The sequence below is a fragment of the Protobothrops mucrosquamatus genome, unplaced genomic scaffold (genome assembly GCF_001527695.2).
Source record: "Protobothrops mucrosquamatus isolate PMUCROS unplaced genomic scaffold, P.Mucros_1.0 scaffold1566, whole genome shotgun sequence".
Classification (NCBI taxonomy): domain Eukaryota; kingdom Metazoa; phylum Chordata; class Lepidosauria; order Squamata; family Viperidae; genus Protobothrops; species Protobothrops mucrosquamatus.
Genome location: NW_015387733.1, coordinates 214,850 through 240,356, shown reverse-complemented (window position 1 = coordinate 240,356; position 25,507 = coordinate 214,850). Strand labels below are relative to the sequence as shown.

The 25,507-nt window shown below is 40.2% G+C and overlaps 1 protein-coding gene and 3 non-coding genes across 4 annotated transcripts in view; all 4 read right to left on the bottom strand.

The window, feature by feature from the left end:
- Positions 1–4,363: 4,363 nt before the first annotated feature.
- On the bottom strand, positions 4,364–4,436 carry TRNAA-AGC. Its single transcript has one exon. It is a non-coding gene; the product is annotated as a tRNA-Ala (tRNA).
- Positions 4,437–7,038: 2,602 nt separating this feature from the next.
- On the bottom strand, positions 7,039–7,111 carry TRNAA-UGC. Its single transcript has one exon. It is a non-coding gene; the product is annotated as a tRNA-Ala (tRNA).
- A 468-nt stretch (positions 7,112–7,579) lies between these two features.
- Positions 7,580–7,652, bottom strand: TRNAA-AGC. Its single transcript has one exon. It is a non-coding gene; the product is annotated as a tRNA-Ala (tRNA).
- A 15,973-nt stretch (positions 7,653–23,625) lies between these two features.
- Positions 23,626–25,507, bottom strand: part of LOC114922996 (lymphocyte antigen 6 complex locus protein G6c-like) — a 12,629-nt gene continuing 10,747 nt past the window's right edge. The window contains exon 3 of the mRNA XM_029285359.1: positions 23,626–23,831. Within this exon, the coding sequence (XP_029141192.1) occupies positions 23,626–23,831 (206 nt within the window). The remainder of the gene's footprint in view (positions 23,832–25,507) is intronic.

The window sequence follows — 25,507 nt, the reverse complement described above, 5'->3', positions numbered from 1 at the left end:
TTATTATTATTATTATTATTATTATTATTATTATTATTATTATTATTATTATTATTATTATTATTATTATTATTATTATTATACTCTGCCTGGTCCTGCAGTCAACAAAAATCAGAAAGGGAGCTGCCATTTTTGTATTTAATACTCATTCTCGACCCTCAAAAACTGAAGCAGTTCCACAATTCAAATCATCATTAATCCCAGTCAAATGATTTGGCTGGACAGCAGGTCAAGAAAAGCTGAAGCTTCCAACTGCTTAACAGGAACACGTCTCTTTGGAGCAATAAAGATGTTGCACAGGGCAAGTGTAGATGGACCAGGGTCTACTTCATTCTATGGGAAATGCAAGCTATGAATGGGGTGTCCCAGGGGAAGGAACATCTTGAACAGGATTGGAAAACAATAAGTCCTGAGATGTTTTGAATCTACCTAGAAAAAACAGGTGGGTGAAGAGTAGACAGCCTAAGTCAGCGGTCCCCAATCCCTGATCTGTGGACCAGCATTGGGCCGCAATATGTCAGAAATCAGGCCATGCAAACAAGCAAAGCCCCATCTGCAGGATGCAGGGTGCAGGCAGCATGTGAAACCAGACCCCCTCCAGTCCACAGAAAAACCTCTCTCCATGTCCCTGGTACCCAAAAGGTTGGGGACCATTGGCTTAAATCATCTTCTCCCTTTCATGTATAGATAAATTCTGGGAAAACATCTGAACAACAACAGCAACAGCAACAGCAACAGCAACAGCAACAGCAACAGCAACAGCAACAGCAACAACAATAATCATAATCATAATCATAATCATAATCATAATCATAATCATAATAAAGTTGGAAGGGACCTTGGAGGTCATCGAGTCCAACCCCCTGCTCAGTCAGGAAACCCTACACCATTTCGGACAGATGGCTGTCCAGTCTCTTCTTAAAAACTTCCAGTGTTGGAGCATTCACCGCTTCTGGAGGCAGGTTGTTCCACTGGTTAATTGTTCTAACTGTCAGGAAGTTTCTCCTTAGTTCTAGGTTGCTTCTCTCCTTCATTAGTTTCCATCCATTGCTTCTTGTCCTGCCCTCAGGGGCTTTGGAGAATAGCTTGACTCCCTCTTCTTTATGGCAGCCCCTGAGATATTGGAACACTGCTATCATGTCCCCCCTCGTCCTTCTCTTCGTTAAACTAGACATACCCAATTCCAGCAACCGTTCCTTGTATGTTTTAGCCTCCAGTCCCCTAATCATCTTTGTTGCTCTTCTCTGTACTCTTTCTAGAGTCTCAGCATCTTTTTTACATCGTGGTGACCAAAACTGGATCGTCATAAGGTTCACACCGGAATGGTTCCGTAACATTTCACCATAATTGTGAAGTGCACTAGAACTAAGATAGGGAGACAATTACGTCGGATCGTGACTGTTGGCCTTTTTGGCAGCTGCAGCACACTGCTGGCTCATATTTAAGTGATTGTCCACTAGGACTCCGAGATCTCTCTCACAGTTACTACTATTGAGCAAGGTACCCCCTATACTATACCTGTACATTTGATTTTTCTTGCCTAAATGTAGAACCTTACTTTTTTCACCATTGAATTTCATTTCATATGGATGAGAATTCCTGGAATATCTCTGTGTGCTCTGCAGAATTAGGTACACCACCTAATCTCATCCATGGTGGGTTTTTCAGGTTCCTGCCTATCAGCACCATTTTGAATCTTACCAACTGGCCATTTTATTTACTGAATCCCTTCTCTTTCTATCCTTCCATCCATTCCCTGATGCTATTAGAATACAGGAGGCCTTCCCAAAGCTAGGTGCTCAGTCAACATGCTCCTACAAGAGTTTTTCATATCCTCTGGCTTGAGATTCAAACTGTCTTGTCTATAAAGTCATGCAAATACCTACCAGTACTGCAGAGGAGCAGGGCAAGGAACCCGAGTAGAAAAATCACATTCATCCTGTTTTAGGATCTGAAGTGGAAATGTCCTGAGCCAATATTAACAAGCAAAAAAAGTGAATAAAGAACAGAATTCCAAGCTGGGATTGGGTTTCTAGTGTGCGTTCACCAAACTTTCAAGATCAGCCAATAAGGCATGGGGAAAAGGTTCTTGCGTATGTTTTCTTTTGGGAATAGAGGCTGATACTGCAGCCAAACAAAGTCCCAGGGGTTGGCAAACAAATCAATAACTCTGTACATGGTGGCCTTCGTGTCACTTCCACAGGGCCCACCCCGAAAAATGTTGTGTTATGGTACATTTGCCTATGATTCTTAGGGTTGCCAGGTCTGCTTCCAAAAAATAGCAGACAAGCGGGGGGGGGGGGTGTTAAGTAGTAAAAAAAGTAGACTGTACAGCTTTAGATTACATACCATTTCATCATAAAGCTTTTGAATAATAAAAATGTCCACTATTTTGTGAAAAAAAATAGTGAACATAATGTGAAAAAAGTGGACTGTCCACTCAAATAGTCGACACCTGGCAACCCTAATGATTCTGCAAAGAAAAAAACACACGATTACTCACCCTTCCAATTAAATTACAGGAAGGGAAGTCCTGCCCAGAAGACGAATCCAAATGAAAGCATATCCAAGGTTTGGCTGCCCACTGTCTGCTTGAAGGCATAAGGAAGGAAGCCCAGCCTCACTCTGCATCAGCGGGTTTCACTCTCAAAAGAAGCAGGTCTTGAGCTTCTCGGAGAGACCTTCAGAAGTTTGAAGGTCAATGTTATATTATCGCTCTTGCTCTTCTTCTCAAAATTATAAATTCGCACGTTCTTCCATCTTTCTTCATAGAATTTGGTTTTTGATCCCAGGTGATCCCCATTGTTGTTTGAAACTTCTCATGATGCTGCCTAAAATGTCATGTGCCTTTCTTACAACCGCCTCACACTGCTGACTCCTATTCTGCTTGCAATTAGTGACTGTTCCAGACATTTTTACCCAAGTACTGCTACTAATCCAGGTTTGAGAATGTATTCGAACTTGCATTTCTCTAGCAGTGATCCTGCAAAATAGAGTTGGGAGCTTGCTACAAAGTTTGCTTTCTCCCACTTTTTCCACAGGAAAAGGAGAAGATCTGCTTTGGAAATTCCCCCACATTATAACAGGGGTGGAAATCTTCCACACTTAAGCTATTCCACCATCCCTGCTCTGCTGTCTTACTTTAAACAAAGAGGATTCCAGAGGACTTTATGGAATGAGAAAGGAAAAAAAAACCTGGGAAACAGGCCCCTTGTCAATCAACTGGAGTTAACTGGAGTTCATCACCAGCCTATAAAGTACTTAGAAGGTGAGGGCTGGGCAGTACAAGCAAACAACAGCTAATGGCTTAAAAGCTAGTGATCAACACACCCCAATCAACATCTAAAAAGCCCCTTACAACGGGCACTATAAATACCACACACAGAACAGCACACACTCTGCTAGAAAGAAGTATATTCTCCCTAGTAAGGTAATACAGCATCCTGAAACAGATTTCACCATGTAAGGTTGCACTTTTTTTGTTGCCTAAAGTTTTCTGGAGTGACAGGTATGACATTAAGAAGAGCACAGCAGCAAAAAGCAATGTCAAGTTAGCAGCAATATTGAACAATACAAAGATAGAAAAGCATTTTAAAAAATCTCAGTCTTTCCCAGGAAAGAAAAAAAAAACTTTTCATCTTGCACAAAAGATCAAAAGGTGATTCTGTCTAGTGAGCACACTGCATGAGCTAGAGCCACCACCAAATAGGTCCTCCCACTTTTATCTAGTCTCTTCATTAAATAAGGGTGCAGGTAGGGGATTCCAGTATAATCCTAGAGTCTGACACGGTAGAGAAAACTTCTACAGGTGAGTTTTAAAACAGAAAGCAAAGCAACAACTCTTTTAACAGGGGTAAAAGAGAATGTTGCAATCATTAGTTTGATCATTTACTTTCTGCTTACTGTTCCACCTCTCCCTTGTCAATGGCAAACACTGAAATGACCAGTAAAGCAAATGGGGGTATCCTTTCCAGGATGTGTAGAACTGTCATGCATCTCTGTGACTCCAGGTTACAGGATTCAGAAGTCTGCCTTACAGACTCTTGATCCAAAATGAAAGGAGCCTGGGTTTGCTGTGTCTGATAAGCACTGCCTGCACAGTGTTGGATCCTGCCCACACAGCAAGCAGTAACAACAAACATTTCTTTACTGCTTTCCCTTTATCTGTATCTCTCCTTTACACACACAGCTACACTTCTGCTCGTATTGAAAAAGATCCCATCATCTCTTCAAGCTAAGTGGTCACCCAGAATTAGGATACATTTTTCAGCAACTTAGAAGCATCACATGGACAGAACCTTGGAGGAGATGCAGAAACTGGAGAAGGACTTTCTACGGATGGGGCAAAATAAAGCAGAATGGCTGGAGAATGCAGGCATCGATCCTGCTACCTCTTGCATGCTAAGCAAGCGCTCTACCATTTGAGCTAATTCCCCAGCTGTCTGATAGCATTCTTGCACAATTTCCCAAGAAAGAGAGAAACCAAGATAACATACAGAAACTAGCAGGGGAAGATTGGTGTTCCATACTGAGAGTGCAATCCAACCTACCTACATCAAAGGAAACCCCTAAGTCAATACATCTAGATCACGAGTGTCAAACTCAATCGTGATGTATTGTAATGTATCATGATGTTTTTTGCCATTGTGGAACCAGGGTGAGCATGGCCTGTTTGACACCCCTGATTTAGATCTTCAGAGGGATGCCCGAATTAGCACTAAGAGGCATCCCACCACCTCAGGTGGATTTGGTTAAGTCATGATCCAGTCAGTTGGGATAATCATTAAACCATAGTAAGCTAATCAAGGGTTAGCCGACAAATTTTCACCTCCAAAGCAAGAGAGCTTCTCTAGCAACCTACCAAATATGGTCAAAATCCTGCTCAGATGCTGCTTCCAGTTACGAAAAGAAAATCTCTTGCTCAGATCCCAAGTGAAACTTCAGGCAGGTCAAACCAACACAGTTCTAGGCTGCATTTAACAGAAGGACAGAATCAAGATCACATGAAATGTTAATACCACTTTATAACACCTTGGTAAGACCACAGTTGGAATACTGCATCCAGTTTTGGTCACCACGATATAAAAAAGATGCTGAGACTCTAGAAAGAGTGCAGAGAAGAGCAACAAAGATGATTAGGGGAGTGGAGGGTAAAACATATAAAGAATGGTTGCTGGAATTGGGTATGTCTAATTTAATGAAGAGAAGGATGAGGGGTGACATGATAGCTATGTTCCAATATCTCCAGGGTTGTTACAAAGAAGAGGGAGTCAAGCTACTCTCCAAAGCACCTGAAGGCAGGACAAGAAGCAATGGATGGAAACTAATCAAGGAGAGAAGCAACCTAGAACTAAGGAGAAATTTCCTGACAGTTAGAATAATTAATCAGTGGAACAACCTGCCTCCAGAAGTTGTGAATGCTCCAACACTGGACGTTTTTAAGAAGAGACTGGACAACCACTTGTATGAAATGGTATAGGTTCTCTTGCCTGAGCAGGGGGTTGAAGACCTCCAAGGTCCCTTCCAATTCTATTATTATTGTTATTGTTGTGGTTGTTATTATTATTATCATGGTGATCTAAGAACTATTGTTTTACAAACTGATGGTGGCACTTCAGCATTTGATTATGTCCTCTTCACATAATCTTGTATTGTTGTCCTCTTGTATTGCTCCACAATACAGCACAACACACATTTGGTTCTTAAAACCTTGTCAAAGAGATGATTGATTGAAAGATAGATAGACAGACAGACAGACAGACAGACAGACAGACAGACAGACAGACAGACAGACAGACAGATATCAGAGATTATAGATAGGTTGGAAAATGTCAGGGCTAAAATTTAAAGCAGGCATGTCAAACTGCCGGCCTGCAGGTTGGATGCGTCATGCTGAAACTGCGCCCACCCCATTGCCGGTAATGGGGAAAAAGTCACGATACATCGCATGACGTCATATGACATCGCGAGTTTGACATGTCTGATTTAAAGTCTCATTCGGCTAATAAGAGTCCTCCTCCTCCTTCTCCTCTCACATGGAAAGTGTTCCCAGTGCCAAACATGTTTCTGAATGTCTTGAGACAATTAAAGAACGGTGACTTCAGACAAAAGAAGACCTTAGTAGAATTGACAGAAATAAGAGAAAACAGACGGTTATTGTGGAGATCAGTTGGAAAACTGCCAGTTTTGCTGGAGGGAAGAGCTAAGCGAAGGTCTAGCTTGGAGTCATTGCATAGCTGCAAGTGATATAAGTTTGACCTCCTCTAAGACCCATGAAGCCTAATCTGATCATTCCCACGGGAAGGCAAACAGCCTCTTGTAATGTAGGTGGTAGATGATAAAATTACTGAGTTTAGCTCTTCATGAGTGGCTCTGATTACTGTATTTGCTTCTTGAAAGATTCTGGGCATTAATAATTCTCTAGTAGAAAACAATCAATAGCCCTCTCATAGGCTGAACAATTCCCCAGTTGCCTCTCAGATGTACTTCTCAGATTATATGAAAGAAGAGGAAGGTACTAAGTCAGTGGTGGCGAACCTATGGCATGGGTGCCAGAAGCGGCACTCAGAGCCCTCTCTGTGGGCATGTGCGCCATCGCCCCAGTCGTAGGCCTTCATCTGGGTTTTATAAAACCTTTTTGCTTTAGGCCTCCGCCGCCATGTGCAAAAAAAAAAAGGTTCAATCAATCAGTCAATTTCAACTTCTCGCGGGAAAAAAAAGATCTTGCAAAGTTGGAATTGATTGACTGAACTTTTTAGTCCCACCCAGTCTGCCGTTACCACTGCAGCCACGCCCACCCAATTGGCCATGCCCACCCAACTGGCCACACCCACCCAATGGGCCACACCCACCCGGCACTCAACGATGCAAAAGTGGGTTTTGGGTTGCAGTTTGGGCACTCAGTCTCTAAAAGGTTCGCCATCACTGTACTAGGTGATATCTAAAAAGAGATTTGATGAGAATGATTTTGTACATGGATGGCAATGAGGGAGATAAAAATGGTCAAATAATTATGGTAAAATAAAATAAGTACACGACTGGAGAATGTGGGCATCGATCCCACCACCTCTTGCATGCAAAGCAAGCACTCTACCATATGAGCTAATTCCCCAGCTCCACATAGCCTTCAGACACCAAACTACAAAATCGCAGGATGCAGAAACTGAAGAAATTTAAAAAAATGTCGAGTAATTTGGCAAAATGGGGTAAAATTTTGACTAGGAGAATGCAGTCATTGCTCTTGCTATCTCTTGTGTGTGAAGCAAGTGCTGTGTCATTTGAGCTGATTGCACTGCATCCTAGCAGTGCTTCTCCATCATTTCTCAAGAAAGAGCCACCTAGAAGCTGTTATGCAGAATCATACAGGATGGGCAGGGGTGGATCAAGCCTAAAAACTTTCTGATGAAGGTAGGCATTAATCCCACCACCCCCTGCAAGCAAATAAAGAGTTTGGTATTGCCACTAATGCCCAATTGCCTGGCTGGTCTGCTTTGCAAGAGTGTAGAAATTTAGGATAATATGCACAATTTGCTGGGGACAGGATTTTCTCTAGGGAAGCCAAAAGTGAATAGAAATTAACTGGAGAATGCAGGTATCGATCCTGCTACCTCTTGCATGCTAAGCAAGCGCTCTACCATTTGAGCTAATTCCCCAACTGTGTGATATCCTTGTTCTACCATGTTATAGTATCTCAGGACAAGATGCAGAAACTGGGGAGATGTAAATGGTCTAATTCTGGCCAGGTGCCCTGGAAATGATCAAAGCATTCAGTTCTCTGGAAAGAGTTTGAGCTAGGACATCCTGAGCAATTGGACAAGGCCCTCACAGTGGTAAGCTTGGCCACTTGAGTTCTGAACCTCTCCCCTTCTGGATTGATTAAGGCCTGGTCCAAATGGTGGTTCATGAATTTTTGAGGGAGGGAGGATTCTGCCAGCCTTGAAGGAGTCAGGGGTGCTCCCGCTCCTCAACCTTTCATCCTTGGACCTGACTGTATTGGATAGCTTTCTTCCAGTTTTCCATTCTTCTCTTTCTCGGTAAGATGGTTGAGAGGGTGGTTGCCTTTCAGATGCAGAGGTCCCTGGATACAACAGGTTATCTGGATCCTTTTCAGTCTGGGTTCAGGCCAAGGTATAGTATGGAGATTCATGCATGAATCTCTCTTTCTCTCTGTGTACATATTGACAGCTGTACAGCCACAAGGTTAAATTAAATGTCTATATCCAAAGTAAGAGCATTAAGGGTAACAATATAGCCTTGTTGAGGATGTCTAGAGCAACCTTGGGCAGAGGCTGCTCTGGGATTCACCCACAAGGCTGTGTGGAGGAAATTGCAAAGCATCTGTCAGACAAACTTGCTTAGATTCACTCCTAGTTGGAAGCCAGCTTTGATATAGGTGAATCACCACAGTCCTGCCATGGTATCTGGGAGGCTTTTCAGAAGTGGTTTGCCATTGCCTCCTTCCAGGAGATGAGAACAAGTGATTAACGCAAGGTCACCCATCTGGCTTCATGTCTAAGGCAGAGCTAGATTACTCATGGTCTCCTGGTTTCTAGCCTGGTGCCTTAACCACTACACCAAACTGACTTGGACCAGAAAATGTGAGCAGGGTCCTCATGACTCTGAGCTGAGCCATATTTTATTGGATCTATGTCCTTCCTGTTTGGCAAAGCCTTCCTGGGATGTGATATACTGTGGTTGTGGTAGATTCTTCTTCGAGAGAGGTAGTTGTCACTCTGCTTCTTAAGGAGGCATTGGATTGCCCCTTTCTCAAGAAACCATCATGAGACCCAACCATTTGGGATAGTTTTTATCCAGTCTCATCCCGTCTTCTGGGGATTTGTTGCTAAGGGAACCATGGAACAGCTTCAGAGACTCTTGGATGAAATGAATTATCAGGGCCTCTTTAAGTCAGGTTTCAGATCTGGATGTGGGATTAAAACAGCATGATTGGGATAAGGGCTGTGTGTGCATCCTTGCTTTTCCAGATTTCTTGGTGGCCTTCCATACTGTGGCTTCCTTCTGGACTATTATTATTATTATTATTATAAATAAAAAGTTGGAAGGGACCTTGGAGGTCATCTAGTCCAACCCCCTGCTCAGGCAGGAAACCCTATGCCATTTCGGACAAACGGCTGTCCAGTCTCTTCTTAAAAACCTCCAGTGTTGGAGCATTCACCGCTTCTGGAGGCCGGTTGTTCCACTGGTTAATTGTTCTCACTGTCAGGAAGTTTCTCCTTAGTTCTAGGTTGCTTCTCTCCTTGATTAGTTTCCACCCATTGCTTCTTGTCCTGCCTTCAGGCGCTTTGGAGAATAGCTTGACTCCCTCTTCTTCGTGGCAGCCCCTGAGATATTGGAACACTGCTGTCATGTCCCCCCTCGTCCTTCTCTTCATTAAACTAGACATACCCAATTCCAGCAGCCAGTCCTTATATGCTTTAGCCTTCAGTCCTCATGTAATCCATATCATTTGGAGTTAACCCCCATCAAGTGTACAGTGACTGTGCATGATGGGAATTATTGCTGAACACACCTGGAAAATACAGGCTGGGGAGCCCTATTATTATCCAATGGTGAAATGTTCCAAATAAAACAATAAATATGTATTTTGACCAATGCAATTCTATCACTACACTTTCTTCAGTGTCTGAACAGCTAGCTACCTTTCTTCACTCATTTGTGGCCTTCATACCCTGAGTGTAAAGTCATATTCATATATGTATTGGCAGTGGGAATTGCTTTTTGTGCTCAGAGTAGATGATTCCTACTGTTAGAGAGATTAAAACAAGCTGCTGATGAAAGAACAGCATGGCAGCAAAAAATAACATCAGATTATCAGGAACACTGCAGCATAAAAACGTAGAAAAAAAATAACCACCTTTAAAATATCCCAGTTTTTAACATTCTTAGGAAGTAAGAAAAACTTTCACCTGGCATAAAAGAGGACAAGTTCAGCATCTCTAGAGAGCACACTCTATGTCAGGGGTGTCAAACTCGCAATGTCATGTGCCGGCAATGGGGTGGGCACGGCTTAGCTATGATGCATCCGGTCCGTGGGCTGGCAGTTTGACACCCCTGCTTTATGCACTGGTGTCACCACTGAGTAGGTCCTCACACTTGTAATTATTCTCTTCATTAAGAAGGGTTTCTTCAGAGGATTCTGGAACAATCTCAGAGTCTGACTTGGTACAGAAAACCTCTATAGGTGGGGTTTAAAACAGAAAGCAAAACAGAGGCTCTTTCAGCAGGGCTAAAGGAGAATAATGCAATAACTAGTTTGATCATTTACTTGCTTTCTATCCTTTCCTTGTGAATTGCAAACATTGAAATGCTTGCTAAAGCAAATGGATCTCCTTTCCAGGATGTGCAGAGACCTCATCCATCTCTCTGGCTTCTGGATACAGAGTGGACATTTCTTCTCTCCAAACACATCTATACTAATTAATAGCTAAAGCTCTTACAGAAAAAGGATCCCATCATATCTTCAGGCTAAGCGATCACTCAATATTAAGGTGAATTCCCCATCAGCTTAGGAGGAACACATGAAAAGAAACTTGGAGGAGATGCAAAAAGTGGGTTGAGAAGGAATTTCTATGGATGGAGCAAAATAAATAATAGCTGGAGAATACAGACATTGATCCTGCTACCTCTTGGTTGCTAAGCAAGGGGTCTACCATTTGCGTTAATTCCCCAGTTGTCTGAGAGCACTCTTGCATAATTTCACAAGAAAAAGAAAGAAAGAAACTAAGATAACACACAGAAGCCAAAACCAGAAGTTTGGTATTCCATATTGAGAGCGGGTCAAATTCACCTACATCAATGGAAGTCCTTAAACCAATATATCTGGAGCTTCAAAGGGGTGCCTGAATTTGCACTAAGAGCCATCCAGACTGCCTCACATGAGTAAAGCCTCCATCTAAAATTTAGCACCGCTTTATAAAGCCTTAGTAAGGCCACATCTGGAATGCTGCATCCAATTTTGGTCACCACATTCCAAAAATATGTTGAGAGTTTGGAAAAAGTGCCAAGAAGAGCAGCTAAGACGATTAAAGGCCTGGAGACTAAAACATAAGAAGAACCGTTGCAGGAATTGGGTATGGCCAGTCTAGAGAAAAGAAGGACTAGCGGGGACATGATAGCAGTATTCCAGTATTTGAGAGGCTGCCACAGAGGAGAGGGGTCAATTTATTTTCCAAACCACCAGAAGGCAGGACAAAAAACAATAGATGGAAACTAACGGTTAGTTTCTATAGTCCAAAATACACATAATAACTTTGCTTGATTTTGTCTTCTTCCAAGAATAGTCTCTTTGCAGCCTTAAATTAATACAATTCTTATTAATTTGATAGGTAACAATTAAATATAAAGATTTTTCTAAAATTTCTACCAATAATAATCTCATCAATATCCTGCTTCTTTTCTATCTGGTCATCTTGGTTGCCTCGTCCCAAATCCTGTTTACAATTCTTATTTAAATTTATTTTTCCTACAATGTTCAAAACATTTCTACTGGTTAAAATTTTCCCATCTCAGACAGGTTATTGTCCAGTCTCTTTTTAAAAATTTCCAGTGATGGAGCGCCCATGATTTCTGGGAGTAAGCTGTTCCACTGGTCGATTGTCCTCACTGTCAGAAATGGATGGTCTCCAGATCTTCCATCCACCTTAACACAATCTGAAAACAACATCTTCTATCCCATATTCTTTGGGAGGACTCAATAGGTGAACAAAATTCCAGATCCAGTCTAAACATTGGGCTAACTGTTCAACAACAGGGGACTGGAGGCTAAAACATATAAGGAACAGTTGCTGGAATTGGGAATGTCTAGTTTAACGAAGAGAAGGATGAGGGGGGACATGATAGCAGTGTTCCAATATCTCAGGGGCTGCCACAAAGAAGAGGGAGTCAAGCTATTTTCCAAAGCGCCTGAAGGCAAGACAAGAAGTAATGGGTGGAAACTAACCAAAGAGAGAAGCAACCTAGAACTAAGGAGAAACTTCCAGACAGAACAATTAACCAGTGGAACAACCTGCCTCCAGAAGCGGTGAATGCTCCAACACTAGAAGTTTTTAAGAAGAAACTGGACAGCCATTTGTCCAAAACGGTATAGGGTTACCTGCCTGAGCAGGGGGTTGGACTTGATGACCTCCAAGGTCCCTTCCAACTTTTTTATTATTATTATTATTATTATTATTATTATTATTATTATTATTATTATTATTATTATTATTATTATTATTATTATTATTATTATTATTATTATTATTATTATTATTATTATTATTATTATAAAATTGCCATCAGTCAATTGCAAAAGGCGGCTTATAACATGTGATGATACCTTTAATAACATTAAACAACATCTGCCTTGGGGAAGATTCAATAGATGGATAAAAATGCTAAATCAAGTCGAAATATATGACGATCTGATGCACTTGATAGAAAACATGCAAAATCTGCATTTTCGTTAACAGCTCTCACTCATACTTACCATTTCATTCAAATTTTTATCCAGACAAGCAAGAAGCGTCAAAGTTCAACTTTTAATCTTGTACATTCAACCCCCCTTCTCTCTTTAGCATCTTGCAGCAATTTTTATTTATATTTCCTTCCTGTTTTAAAACTCACCTATAGACGTTTTCTACAGTAAATCAGACCCTGAAATTATTCTGGATATCCTGCATGCACTCTTGCTTAATGAAGAGATTGTTTACTAGTGGGAAAGAATATATTTGATGGTGGCACCAGCCCTTAGCGTAGGCTCCTTAGAGAAGATGAATTTGTGCTCTTTTGTGCCAGATTAATTTAAAAAAATAAATAAAAATCCTAGGAGTGTTAAAGATTGGGATTTTTTGAAAGTCCTTTTCTATATTTGCATTGTGTAGTATCGCTGCTAATTTAATGTTGCTTTTTGTGTTGTGCTGTTCCTGCTTTTGCAGCTTGTTTTACTCTGACTTTACAATGTCACAATCTTATGTTTTCATCATCATTTTAAACTTTATAGAACATTGGGCAAAAAAAACAACAACAGCAATCCTATATTGTGCAATCTGTTTTAGAGACAGTCTTATCATGCTTGCAAAGGAAAATTCTACTAATATACTGTATGTAGGGCTACTTTCTTTTATCTTTGATTTTAGGCCTTTTGCTACAATTTCAATGAGTATCATGACTAAAGTGGCAGGATTTTTATTTATTTATGTTTGATATGTTTGACCTTTCAAATCTCCAAAGCAACTGATGGTTTGGAGCAATCATAGCATTCCACTTCTTCAGCCTGGTTCTTTGAGGGGCTTGGTCCAGGAAACAACCCACTGGGTCTTTCTCTGTGGAAAACAAAAGGAAGAGGAGAGATCATCTCTGAATTCCAGAGATCACTTATGGCTTTGACAATCTTGGCAACAAGTGATGTGGGTTCAAGTGAGTTCAGAAACCCTAAGGATTTCAGCCACAACAGGCAGGGGGTCTCAACAATGTATAACTTTATTCCACTAATCTGAACAAAGAAAAGCCATTTCCATTATGTTATTTTATAAGTATAACCAAGATCTGACGACCACAAATGGATGAAGAAAGGAAGCTGCTCAGACGCTGAGGAAAGTTTAGAAGAGAAGTGGTAGAATGGTATTGGTCAGAATACACCTTTATTGTTTTATTTGCAACATTTCTCAGTTGGATAACAATAGGTTTTCCCCATCAGTATTTTCCAGTTGTGTTGAACCATGGATCATCATGCACAGTCACTGCATACTTGATGGGGAAAGCTCTCCAAAAACTGACAGAAGAAAGGCTAGCGTCATTTGTGACTAGCCCAAGCTACATGCAGCCGAAGCCAAAAATTACCAAACTAAGCGTGATTGTAAATAGTGTGACTGAACTGGGTAAGAATATTGATTTTTTCTCTCCTACCTGACTGATTTCCTGAGAAAAAAAGAAAAAAACCCAGAAGTAAAAATCCTTCAAAAGTGAGGGGGGGTGTGTCTTTGTCCCACCCTCCTCTGAACGGAAGCAGCAAATTAAGTTTATGGGAGGGGGGAATTGAATGATGGACTGGTATTGACATCTAGTGGTGGATAAAAATACTGCCCTAAATATACAGCCCAGCAAGAAAAGCCTGTTGTCGTGACCTTCAGGGTGTTGATTAAACAAAAAGCAGCTGTAACAAAAGAAAAGAAAACATTGTGGACTATCTACAAAGTGAAAACTACAAAACTTAGAAAAAAATTGACCTTCCTGGATTATAAATATTTTTTAAATTGCGACTTTAAAGTGATTGGCAGAGAAATGACTTTTGGTCATTATGGAGCATCAGAGATCTGCAGAAAGAACATACCAAGAAAAAATAAATACTTACCAGGAGGAAATGTTTGTTCTGTCACAATAAATGCAAATGATATTAACTTCAAACCATGAGGAAATTAAAAATGAATTTGAAAATTTAAATGAATGCATTGTCAATTTAACATCACAACAATCAAATGATCAGAAAACAAAGAGAGAGAGAGAGAGAGATCATGTAAAGCAGACAACTGAACATAAGCTAGTGGAGACTCAAGTGGAGAAGGACTTACAAGAAACATTGAACATTGAAAAGATTACTGGTGCAAAGATACAGAAGTGAGTTTTTCTGATGCACCGGCTCTTTGTTATGCTTGTGATGGAGGTTATTGTTTCAGGCAAGCTGAATATATAAGTAAGATCCTGTTTGAAGTATTCAAGGGGTTTCCCTTCCTTTTCTCTTTTTCCCTCTTCCTCTCCCCATCTTTTAAAATGATCCTTTCTTTCAACTTCCCAATACAGATGGCAGGTTGGAGCATTAATATGCTGGTTGCAATACAGAAGAAAAGAACAATGAATGCAACAAACAAATATTAAAAAAAAACTAAGGACATTCACAACAATCACCTATTGCTGTGACACTTATTCTTGCAATTCTGCTAGTCCAGTTGAGTACTTAATAAGGGACAAATAGATTTAGAGCTATCTCCCATTAACAGAGGGAGACATCTGTCTCTCCTTCCTCTTTCCCTCCATCCATCATGCTGTATCTGACATGACTCTCAGTCAAGCTGATTATTTGTCATGTAATAAACAGTTTCTGAGCATAATTACAGCATTCCTTTGCTCCTAAGTTTGATAAAGACAATACGTCAAATATTATTTTAAGTAAAGGTTGTGAGAGATGGAGTCCTCAATAGAGTCCAGAGTTATTGTTTGTTAATCCTTAGCAGAACACAATGATAAACCAAATAATCCAAAATGTATTTCATTTGTCAATAACTATCCAGTTAGGGTTCAGTGATGAAAAGGGGAGGAATGGAAGATTGAGTGAATCCAGGAGGAAATCAGAAGAGGAATCAACATGGAAATCTCTAAATGCCTTGCTTTGAATCTGGGCCCTGCTCCTACTTTCCTCAGGGTTTATCACCAAAAAACCCCCAAATTGATTCACTTTTATTGTGTGAACAACAATAAAAAAAACTAGCCCCACATGATGTCCTTGGGTTCATGGCATCCAACATCAATCTTACCTGACTTATTATCCCTAATAAGGACAGGAGGAAGAGCGCTTCCAGATGGGCAGGCAGGTGTCTTGCTCGGCTGTGCCTTGGGGGGCACTTTTTTCAGTGCCATTGTAACTTCGAACAGTCACTAAGCGAACTGTTGTAAGTCAAGGACTACCTGTACTTTATCACTTTTTTCCTTTTTTTGGGAGGTCATCAAGTTTTTGACACCTTGCTAGGCGACTGGTGGTACTCGGATGTTGCCATATCCTAAAAGTGGTACAATGGGTGAAAAGGTTGAAAAGCCCTGATTTAGTAGACCTGTGGATCCAGTTTGGTTAACCACTTTTCCTCAGGGCACGAACAAGTAGAATTGCCAGAAAATACTGACTTTTAAAGCATGGGATGAATATCCCAAATGCAAACATCCTTGTTCTAATGCTGTACTAGTGTCAATGCTGCAAATACTGTATATTCTTGCTTTGACAATATGCAGAACTGTCTGGTATTTATATAGTTAAATCAGGCAACAGTGAAAGCTGGGAAAAAGAAACCGGAAGTAAATCATGTCGTCCAAGTTAATTGGAAGATGTGAATCATGACCCCAAAATGAGGGAGGGAAAAATGCTTAATATGTATGTGTAACGGAAAAGGATCAGATCTAAGCATTTTTCCACCATGCTGTACTGACGTCTCTGTAACCTTAATAAATGCTTTTAGGAAAAGATATGCCTGAAAGTCCTTTTAAGTGTTTCGTTAATCAGACACATGACAACTAGCTTGCTAATCTTCAACCATCTGTCATGCAAACAGGGAGGCTGGAAAGATGTCAGAAATTCAAAGCTATAGGGCACATCAGTAAAAACATTAAAAAAAATAGTTAAAAGAAATCAAAGGAAATTCTTTTCCACGGTGCTGCAAGAAATGGACTTTTCCAGGTATCTGGAAAGAAAGTGAAATACAAAGAAACAAACTTATGTTCTTCACTGATTTTTTTTCAATACAAACAATTGAATTTACCAAGACAGATTATGTCTCCATCATCCCCACCACACTGGACAATGTCTTCTTTCCTTAATTATCCTTGCTTCACTGAGAAGAACATACCTTCCCCAAGCCAAGGCAGAGCCAGGTATCCCTTCACCATTGGCCCTTCCAGGAATTTCACCTAAAATAAATGGGATGAAAGTGATCTGCGCAGGAGCATCCTATGAATATCCATATGAATGGCTTTATTAGTGGTAGGTCTTTAAACTGCACCTGGAGAATAATAATTAACCAATGCAGTACCCATAAAATCAGTAGAACATGTGTCCATGGGTAAGAACTCAAGAATACCCAGATGACAGCATTTTAGCCTAACTAAAAATTTCCAGATGGTATTTGAAAGCTCTTAAATAGCTGATACCATAGCTTTAGCATCAGTCAAAACCAGGCCCAAACCACCCTGGTCACAGCCTCCAGCTGCTGATTTAACAGTAGCCATGAATCAAAGAATGACCCCACATCACACAGTTGCTTCTCCAATGGTAGGGCAACCCCATCCAGGGAAAACATGGATGGGGGGCAGACACTAAACCCAAAGTGCATGGAGTAAATGGCTTTCTGTTATGTGGGTTCAACTGGAATTCTCTCTCATTCAGGATCTAATAGAAGAAGTCTTGATTTTCCTCCATTACTCTGAGGAACACTTATTGTGCCCAAAGTGTCAACCAATACTCTGGTCCCAAACAACTGCACCCACACTTTCTCTTGGTTCAGCATGCTGGAGCTTCACTGCATTTTTCATTATTCTCAGTCAAGTAGTAGAGCTCAAGCAACAGGTGACAGCCAGCTCATTTTCTGTTAGCAAGAAATCTTGGTTTAACACAAAATAAGGAAACATTTTCTTTGGAGCTAGGATAATAGATATATCTGTTTTTTATTCTGTGGTGCAGTATGCAGTATTGCAGGCTAATTCTGCTGATTGCAAAGGATTCAAATCTCATGGTTGACTCAGCCTTCCATTCTTCCGAGATCAGTAAAATGAGGATCCAGATTGTTGGGGACAATATTCTGACTCTGTAAACCATTTAGAGGCAGCTATAAAGCACTGTGAAGTAGTATATAAGTCTAAGTGCTGTTGCTATTGCTATTCTTATTCTCACCCTAATATAATCCAAATATCTTGGACCACATTGCTATCAACTTAGCAGTGCAAGATCAAAGACTGGATTTTGAGTGCTGTTGTGCAAATACAGCTTAATGGCAACATGGTTAATTGTCCTCACTGTTAGAAAGTTTCTCCTTAATTCCAGGTTGATTCTCTTCTTGATTAGCTTCCATCTATTGTTTCTTGTCCTGCCCTCTGGTGCTTTGTAAAATAAGTTGACCCCCTCTTCTTTGTGGCAGCCCCTCAAATATTGGAATACTGCTATCATGTCACCCCTAGTTCTTCTTTTCTCTAGACTGGCCATACCCAATTTCTGCAACCATTCTTCACATGTTTTTGTCTCCGGGCCCTTAATCATCTTAGTTGTCTCTATCTCTACCTCTATGCCTGTGTATGTGTCTGTCATTGTCACTATGTTAGAAAAATTATATTCCCCATTATACTGTTCACTCTATCTAGATTAGCTTTAAGGAACAGCAAACCCTTATTAGCACTGATGATGTTACTGAGTTTTGGTGATGAAACATCTACAAAAAAGCTACCATCCCTGAATATTTGTGTTTCCCCTGAGATCCTCTTTTCAGAAAAAGAATTCCCTAATTCACAGTTTTCTCTTTATCTTTAAAGGTAAAGGAGTCTATTTTGGAGACTATGTGCAATGTGCTTCACAAGTGGACCTTAATAGTTGTGGCAGAACTATAGTCCTGAGCAATCATATTTATGTTATAAAGTGTTGTAAAACGAACATGTGCAATGGGAAGCATGCACCTTTTCCTCTCCCTAAGTGTGCCAACGGTGTATTGGGAGCATGAGGGAAATATTGCAATTAAGTTGAGAAATGTTCCAAATAAAACAATCAATATGTTTTCCTGTGGGTGTAATTCCATAATTTCAAATCAGCAACAATAGTACAGAATGCAAACATAGAAAAACACAATTTTAAAAATCCCAGTCTTTATCCTTCCTAGAACAATAAAAAAGTTTACATCTGGCACAAAAGAGTACAAGGTGACTTTATGGACTGGTCCCACTATCAAATGGGTCCTCCCATTTGTGACTAGCCTCACCATTAAGCATGGGCATTTTTGAGCAAATTCCCAGACTGCTTGGATACCTTAATCTATCATACTGTAACCAGGAAGAGACAGTCCATCAGATAACTTGGTTCAAAGTCATATAGGACTTTAAAGGTGACAACCATTATCTTGAATTCTACAAATTAGCAGTCAATGCAGCTCCCGCAGGAGAGGTGCGCACATCTGGATTTACACAAAATCATGCTGACTGCTATATTTTGAACCAATTGGAGCTTCTGGAGACTTTTCAATGGCAGTTCCATGTAGCGCACATTGCAATAGTCAAGGTGGGACATGTTTAGTGTGTGAGTGATTCTGAGCAGCAATTGTTGGTCCAGAAAAGGGTGTAACTGGTGTAGAACCCACACTTGCACAAAAGCCCTTCTACCCATGACTACTGCATGTTCAAAGCAGGAATTGTGAGTCCAGGAGAACCCTCAGATTACACACCGGGTCTGCCTGGGGCCGGGCCAACCCTTCCAAGACCAGGGATTGCAGTTCTACATGGACCAAAAAAAACCAAACTCCAAAGGCCATTTGGTCTAGATAGGATTCAGTTTCAGCCAGTTGCTTCCCATCTTGCCCTTAACAATCTCCAAGTACTGTGAAAAGGGAGGTCATAGCATTGCTTACCTAACTATGGGCTGAAACATATAGTTGGATATCATCATCATATTGATATCTCAGTCCATGGTGGCAGATAATCTCACAAGCCGCTTCAGGTAGCTGTTAAACAGAAGTGGAGAGAGTACCAAGCCCTGTGGATCTCCACAAAGCAGGGGATGAGGACTAGACCTCTTGCTTCCTATCAACACAGACTGAGAGAGGCCTCAGAATAAGGAAATGAACCTGGAGAACACAGAAGTCCCACTCTCAACCCTTGAAGCCACTCCAGAAGGATACCATGGTTGATGGTATGGAAAGACTCTTTTCTTTCTTCCTCCTCCTCCTATTTCCTTCTTTTTCCTTCGTTCTCTTTCCCCTCTTTCCTTCTTTTTCTTTCTCTTTCCTCTCTCCCTCTCTCCTTTCTTTTCCCTTCTTGGATGCTCAAATGAAAAAGGGGAAACATTTCTCAATGCCTCCTTGCCTTGTGATCAAATGCCACTTTTGCAAGTAGTTTGTGGCCACTTAAAAGATTGAGAAAAACCAGGCTCAGTTTATCTCGTGCTTGCATTTAGTGGGGGCATCCACAGACAACAGTACAGCAAAACTGTCAAAATGGTGGCTGTGATAGTTGATCACAGCTCCTCCGTTTTTTTATGTGCAACAGCTTTAGCGTTTAGGATCAGAGGTAGCTTAGTTGGAGAATGTGGGCCAAGATCTCATGACCTTCTGTGTGCAAAGCAATCAAATGGGCATTGCAAATGGGAAGGATGGGAGGATGACCCATGAATGGGGGGATGACCCATAGGTGCTTTTCCAAAAGGCAACCGGACTTCATTGCTTTTTTTTTTTCTTGAAAAAATTTCACTTCTCCTTCACAAAGCTTCTTCAGTTCTGAGTCATCATCTTCCATCAGTACAATTTATTTGATTTATATGGGAAGCTATCTTATACAATATAGCCTGGATGGCTAGCAACAGCCATACAGAATATTAAAATGCCCGATGTCTGGGGGAAGATCTAATCTTTCAAACCCTTGTACGAGGCTAAGAGTCTTGGGGTCTTCTTGATATCTGAGGGAGACTGAGTAAGAGCCTCTATTGAAAAAGATCATTTCCCAGACCCTGCCAGACGTCATTAATAGAGGACTTTTGGAGTCCAGGCAGTGTGCCACTTAAAGATGAAGTACAATGATTTACAATATTTTCTTTTTTGGAATACACCAAAAGTAAACAAGGAACCTTGTTTTGTTTAAGACTTTTTTTTGCAGTTCTTTAGAGAGCAGCCCAGTGATGACTATACTTTTTGTGTACCAGTAAAAGTGTACATTCTTTCTCTGAATTCCAATCAGTTTGGTTTCTAATTTAAAGTGGGCATTTTGTTCACAACAATCCCTAACAGTTGCTTGGCAAGATGGAGAAATGACATATGTATGGACGAGATGAGATATATTCCAGATGGTACAGCAGTTTTAGAAGTAGCTAAAATCTTAGGGCTAGAAAAGTTGCATTTGAAGTGAAACCAACTTTTCAATTTTGTGCACAATTAAACAATCCATAACCCATTGGGTTATTATTTCAGAGATATTTCCTTACCTAAACAAAGAAACACAATGAATTTGGCAGTGATCATTGGAAACCTACCTACCTTCCTTCGTTCCTTCATTCCTTTGTTCCTTCGTTCCTCCCTCCCTCCCTCCCTCTCTCATTCGCTCAATGCCCTCCATAATGACAGAGCTTTAAATATACTGCCTTCATTGGAAAAGTTCTTGAAAACTCAGGGAGATAATTAATCTGCTTTAGAAAATATCCAATGTTGGCCACAGAAAATAATTTATGCAACTTACTATGCCATAAAATGCTTTATTATCATTTTTATGTCATAAAATATTATATGGCATTATTCAAATTTTACTTCCATAGGAGTCATGGGTCCTAGATTTTGGATGTCTTCTCTAAGTTAGTCTATTTGAAGTTCAACAGGTTTTGCCCTTTGATGCACTGTTTTATCCAGTTAAAGGTTACAGACACAAGAGTTTTAATAGTATATAGATAGATTAAAAACAGAATAAAAGGATAGGGTTATATACATGAAATATGGAATGAGAAACTAGAATATCCCATCTGGGAAATCAATGGGTCCAAGTCTTAAGAAACGTAAAATATATTTTTTATGATTAAAATACAAAATTCATTCATCAGAAAATATTATTTGATGTTTATTGGACTCCCCAGGAATGTGTTTAAAAGGACAGATATGAGATTTTTTTTAATGTTCACATTCTAGGTGATATGCGGACTCTTCTTACATAGTGTTCTGACCCAGAGCTAAGTTGCTTTGTAAATCCAGATCAGACAGATAAATTCAATAAGAATGATTATAAAACAGATACACTTTATTCAGAAGGAAATACTTGCAATTGTGGTTGTAGCTCCTGGATAACATACATCTGTTCATCCTTATAGGTGAGAATAATGCTTCCTCCATACCAACTTCTAGCATGGAAATGAGACCATCTGAGTCCTGCGGTGACCCCATGCTAACTCAGACAAAGAACATTCCAAACTGGTTCGTGGCCAGGATATCCTGCAATGCACTTTAGAAACTCCTCCCACTGACCTACTAACATGATATAGCTGACTAGCTAAAACTACATTACCCATAAGCCATCTCTTAAGGAGACAGCACTTAACCCAATAAATGCCAAACATTCTAACATACAGATCTACATGATCCAGAATACATAGTCTTTCTAGCCATTGGGGATGGAAGAAAAGTTAAGGATGAATTGAAAACTGAGCCATATTTATTTTTTGTGGCACAAATGCACATGATGAGTACATAGAACAGGGCTGTGAAACTCAATTTCATTGAGGGCCACATCATCATTGCGGTTGCCCTCGGTGGGCTGGGTGGGTGTGGCCTACTGGATGGGTGTGGACAGAGTGGGTGTGGCCTATTGGGTGGGCATGCCCAGCTCTACATCATTCACGTCAAGGGTGCCTGTGGGGGCCTGGGCAGGAGTGGGACAGATCTGAGGGTCTCTGGCAGAAGGGGGTGGGACTGGGGCAAGTGCCAAGGCATGGTCCACTGGAGGAGCCTCATTGCCTGCTGAAACCCCTCCACCGGAGCCCATCAAGCCGGATATGTGAAGTAGGCGAGGGCCATTTGCTGGCCACTTCCAGGCGATGGTACATTTCTTCATTTACCACAAAGGGTGACACCTCCTCAGCATGCACCCAGGGGGCAGGGCCGACACAGCAGGGGTTGGTTCCTTGCTGTTTCCAGACGGCCTTGTGGAGCTAAAACTGAATGTGTTTCACCATAAATGGCCACCAGAAAATTGTACATTGGCTCCCAGCCGGCCTGGGCCAGGGCCAAGGCAGTGGGGGCCGTTCCCTCACTGTTTCCAGGATGGCTTTGCGGGCCACATGAAACCACTTCGCAGGCCGCATCCGGCCCCCAGGCCTTGTGTTTAACATGTCTGACATAGAACATGGGTCCCCAACCCTCGGTCCACGGAACCTGTCCCTGGTGCCCAAAAGGTTGAGGGCCACTGACACAGAGCACTCTTTCTGAATACATAGATTCCATGATTATTCACCCTTAATCTCTTGGTCTTCATCACCTACTTGAGTAGAGGGGGTGATTTTCAGGCAATGGTTGGATTTTCAAAACTTGGCTAGATTAAAGCAACATGTACAAATATGAAACACTTTTGTCTATTGATACTAGTCAAGGCTGGCAGTACTTCTGGGTTACCAAGCCAAACATTTATTAAATAACAAACAAACAACAAACATAGCCCCTGGTGTTGTGGTCTACTGAGGGCTGACCTAGTCTTCTCATATAGATATGAAAAACAAAAACAAACCAACAAGGATAGTGTCTGCTTGATAAGCCATCATTCAAAGCTCCTGAGTTAATTTTCATAGAGCAGGTCCAGGTCCAAGATGCCTTACTGAAAGATTACTGGAGAGAGGGAAACTCAGTTCTACAAATAGTATTGCCTAACACATTTCACTTGGCTAATTTTATGCTGTATCTTAAAACATTAACAAATTAAATTATTTGGATTCACACAAGAAAATATACAAAATGCTTGATAATGGTTGAATCAACTTTAAGATGGTGAGGGAATGCAATTGCTGAGTTTTTTAATTCATCTCCTTAGGCCTGAAGGATAAACCGAGTGTATGAGGGACTGGAATCTTGGGTTCTAGGGTTGCTTCAAGATGAGAAGAGTGTAGCCTTCCACTATTGCTGTTGCTGTTGGTTTTTTTCAATTTATAAGTTAACATGAAAGCCACCAACCAAGTGCCAAGCTCAGACCAGTAAAGAGGGTGAGGCTGGGCTGGCTGATCACACCCCCATTGCATAAGTCAAAGGCACAACAACTGCGATTGTAATTCATGTTAAAAACACTATCCCTCTGTTCGGTCTTGTTGCAGAGTTCAGTCATTTTTCCGCAGTCATGTTTCGTGAAGAGCTCTAGACTGCCTGGTGGGAAAAGAAACAAGAAAAATAAATGTTAAAAGCTAGGGCATTTGCTCTACCTTGGGGAACCTATGTGAAAAGTAGCATTTGGAAACTGAAGGTTTTGAAATTTGTTTTTTTTTTAAATATGTTTTTTTTACATAGTCACCTTAATATTTGGTAAATATCATGTTGTCTGGGTTTATGTTTAAAAACAATCAATAACAATTAGTTTCTATAATTCTATAGTCCATAGTTCTATAGCTTTGCTTCATGTTCTCTTCTTCCAAAAATGTTCTCTTTTGCCATCCTTGAATTAATACAATTCTTATTATTTGGATAAATAACAATTAAATATAGACATTTTTCTAATATTCTAAAATTTCTAATATGTTGGGATGGCCTGTATGAGGAAAAAGACTTAAATAGTTAAATGTAATGAAAATCTTAACCAGTAAGAATGTTTTGAATATTGTGGGGAAAACAAATTTAAATAAGAATTTTAAACAGGATCTATGATAAGGCAATCAAGATGATCAGTTAGAAAAGAAGTTTTATATCAATAGGGTTATTATTTGCAGGTTTTGAAATCTGTTTTACTTACAGGTAGTTTTATCAGATGGCACCTCTTGAGTGATCTTAACTGGATTCAGAAGCTAAGCAGGATTAGGTCTGGCTACAGTTTAGATGCTATACTAACAAGGAATCCCAGAGCTGAAAGGTGAAAAGCATTCTCAAAGAATGTCTGTGGAGATTCTCAGTCATCCAGCTCATGGTTGCCACAAAGGTGCTTTTTCAAAAGGCAATTGATTTTGTTTTTCTCTCTCTTTCTTTCTTCAAGAAAAAACAAAGTCCAGTTGCCTTTTGAAAAAGGATCTTTGGAGTAAGTTTGGACATCTCGGCACATTCTAGTATCTTGTAAATAATCATTACATTTGTTGGTATATTTTCCCTTTTCCAGCATTGTGCATATGCAATGCGGGCAGCAGTTATTATGTGTATAATGATGTATTGAAGTTGTTTTTCCATCTTTGGATTGATTATGCCTAATAGGAATATTTCGGGTTTAAGTTCAATTTGTTCTTTTGTTATTTCCTGTATCCATCTCCTTATCTGCTCCCAATAAGTCTTTGCTTTGGGGCATTGCCACCACATATGATAAAATGTTCCCTCTTTATTTTTACATTTCCAACAGTCCAGATTCATATTTTTATATATATGACTTACTCTAGAAATAAAAGACAAGGAAGTTACAGAATTTTATGAGATTGGTTAGAATTGAGGAATAAAAAAGTATGAGAAGTAATGTAAATAAGTGTAAATACATGTAAGAGATATAGGGCATAGTATTGTTAAGAAAAAAGAAAAATGTACTTTGTATTTTGTTTTTTGTAAAGAGAAAAATAAAAAATAAAAAATCTATATAAATAAAAACGTAAATGTTCATTTGTTCAAAATCTTAAATCTCCAAAAGTTCTTCACCGATTGCTTTGAAATTTTGACACAACGTTTCATTCGAATACGTGCGTGTTTCTATATACCTATATTATATAGATGTCACACTTGTGACAGGTAAAAACATGCTTTTTTGAAAAACATCGCCATCTGTTGGACATAAAAGCAACACACGCTACGATTTTACCATTCCATTTTAATGTTTCCGATTTATGATCCATTTACGATTCCATTTCAATGTTTCT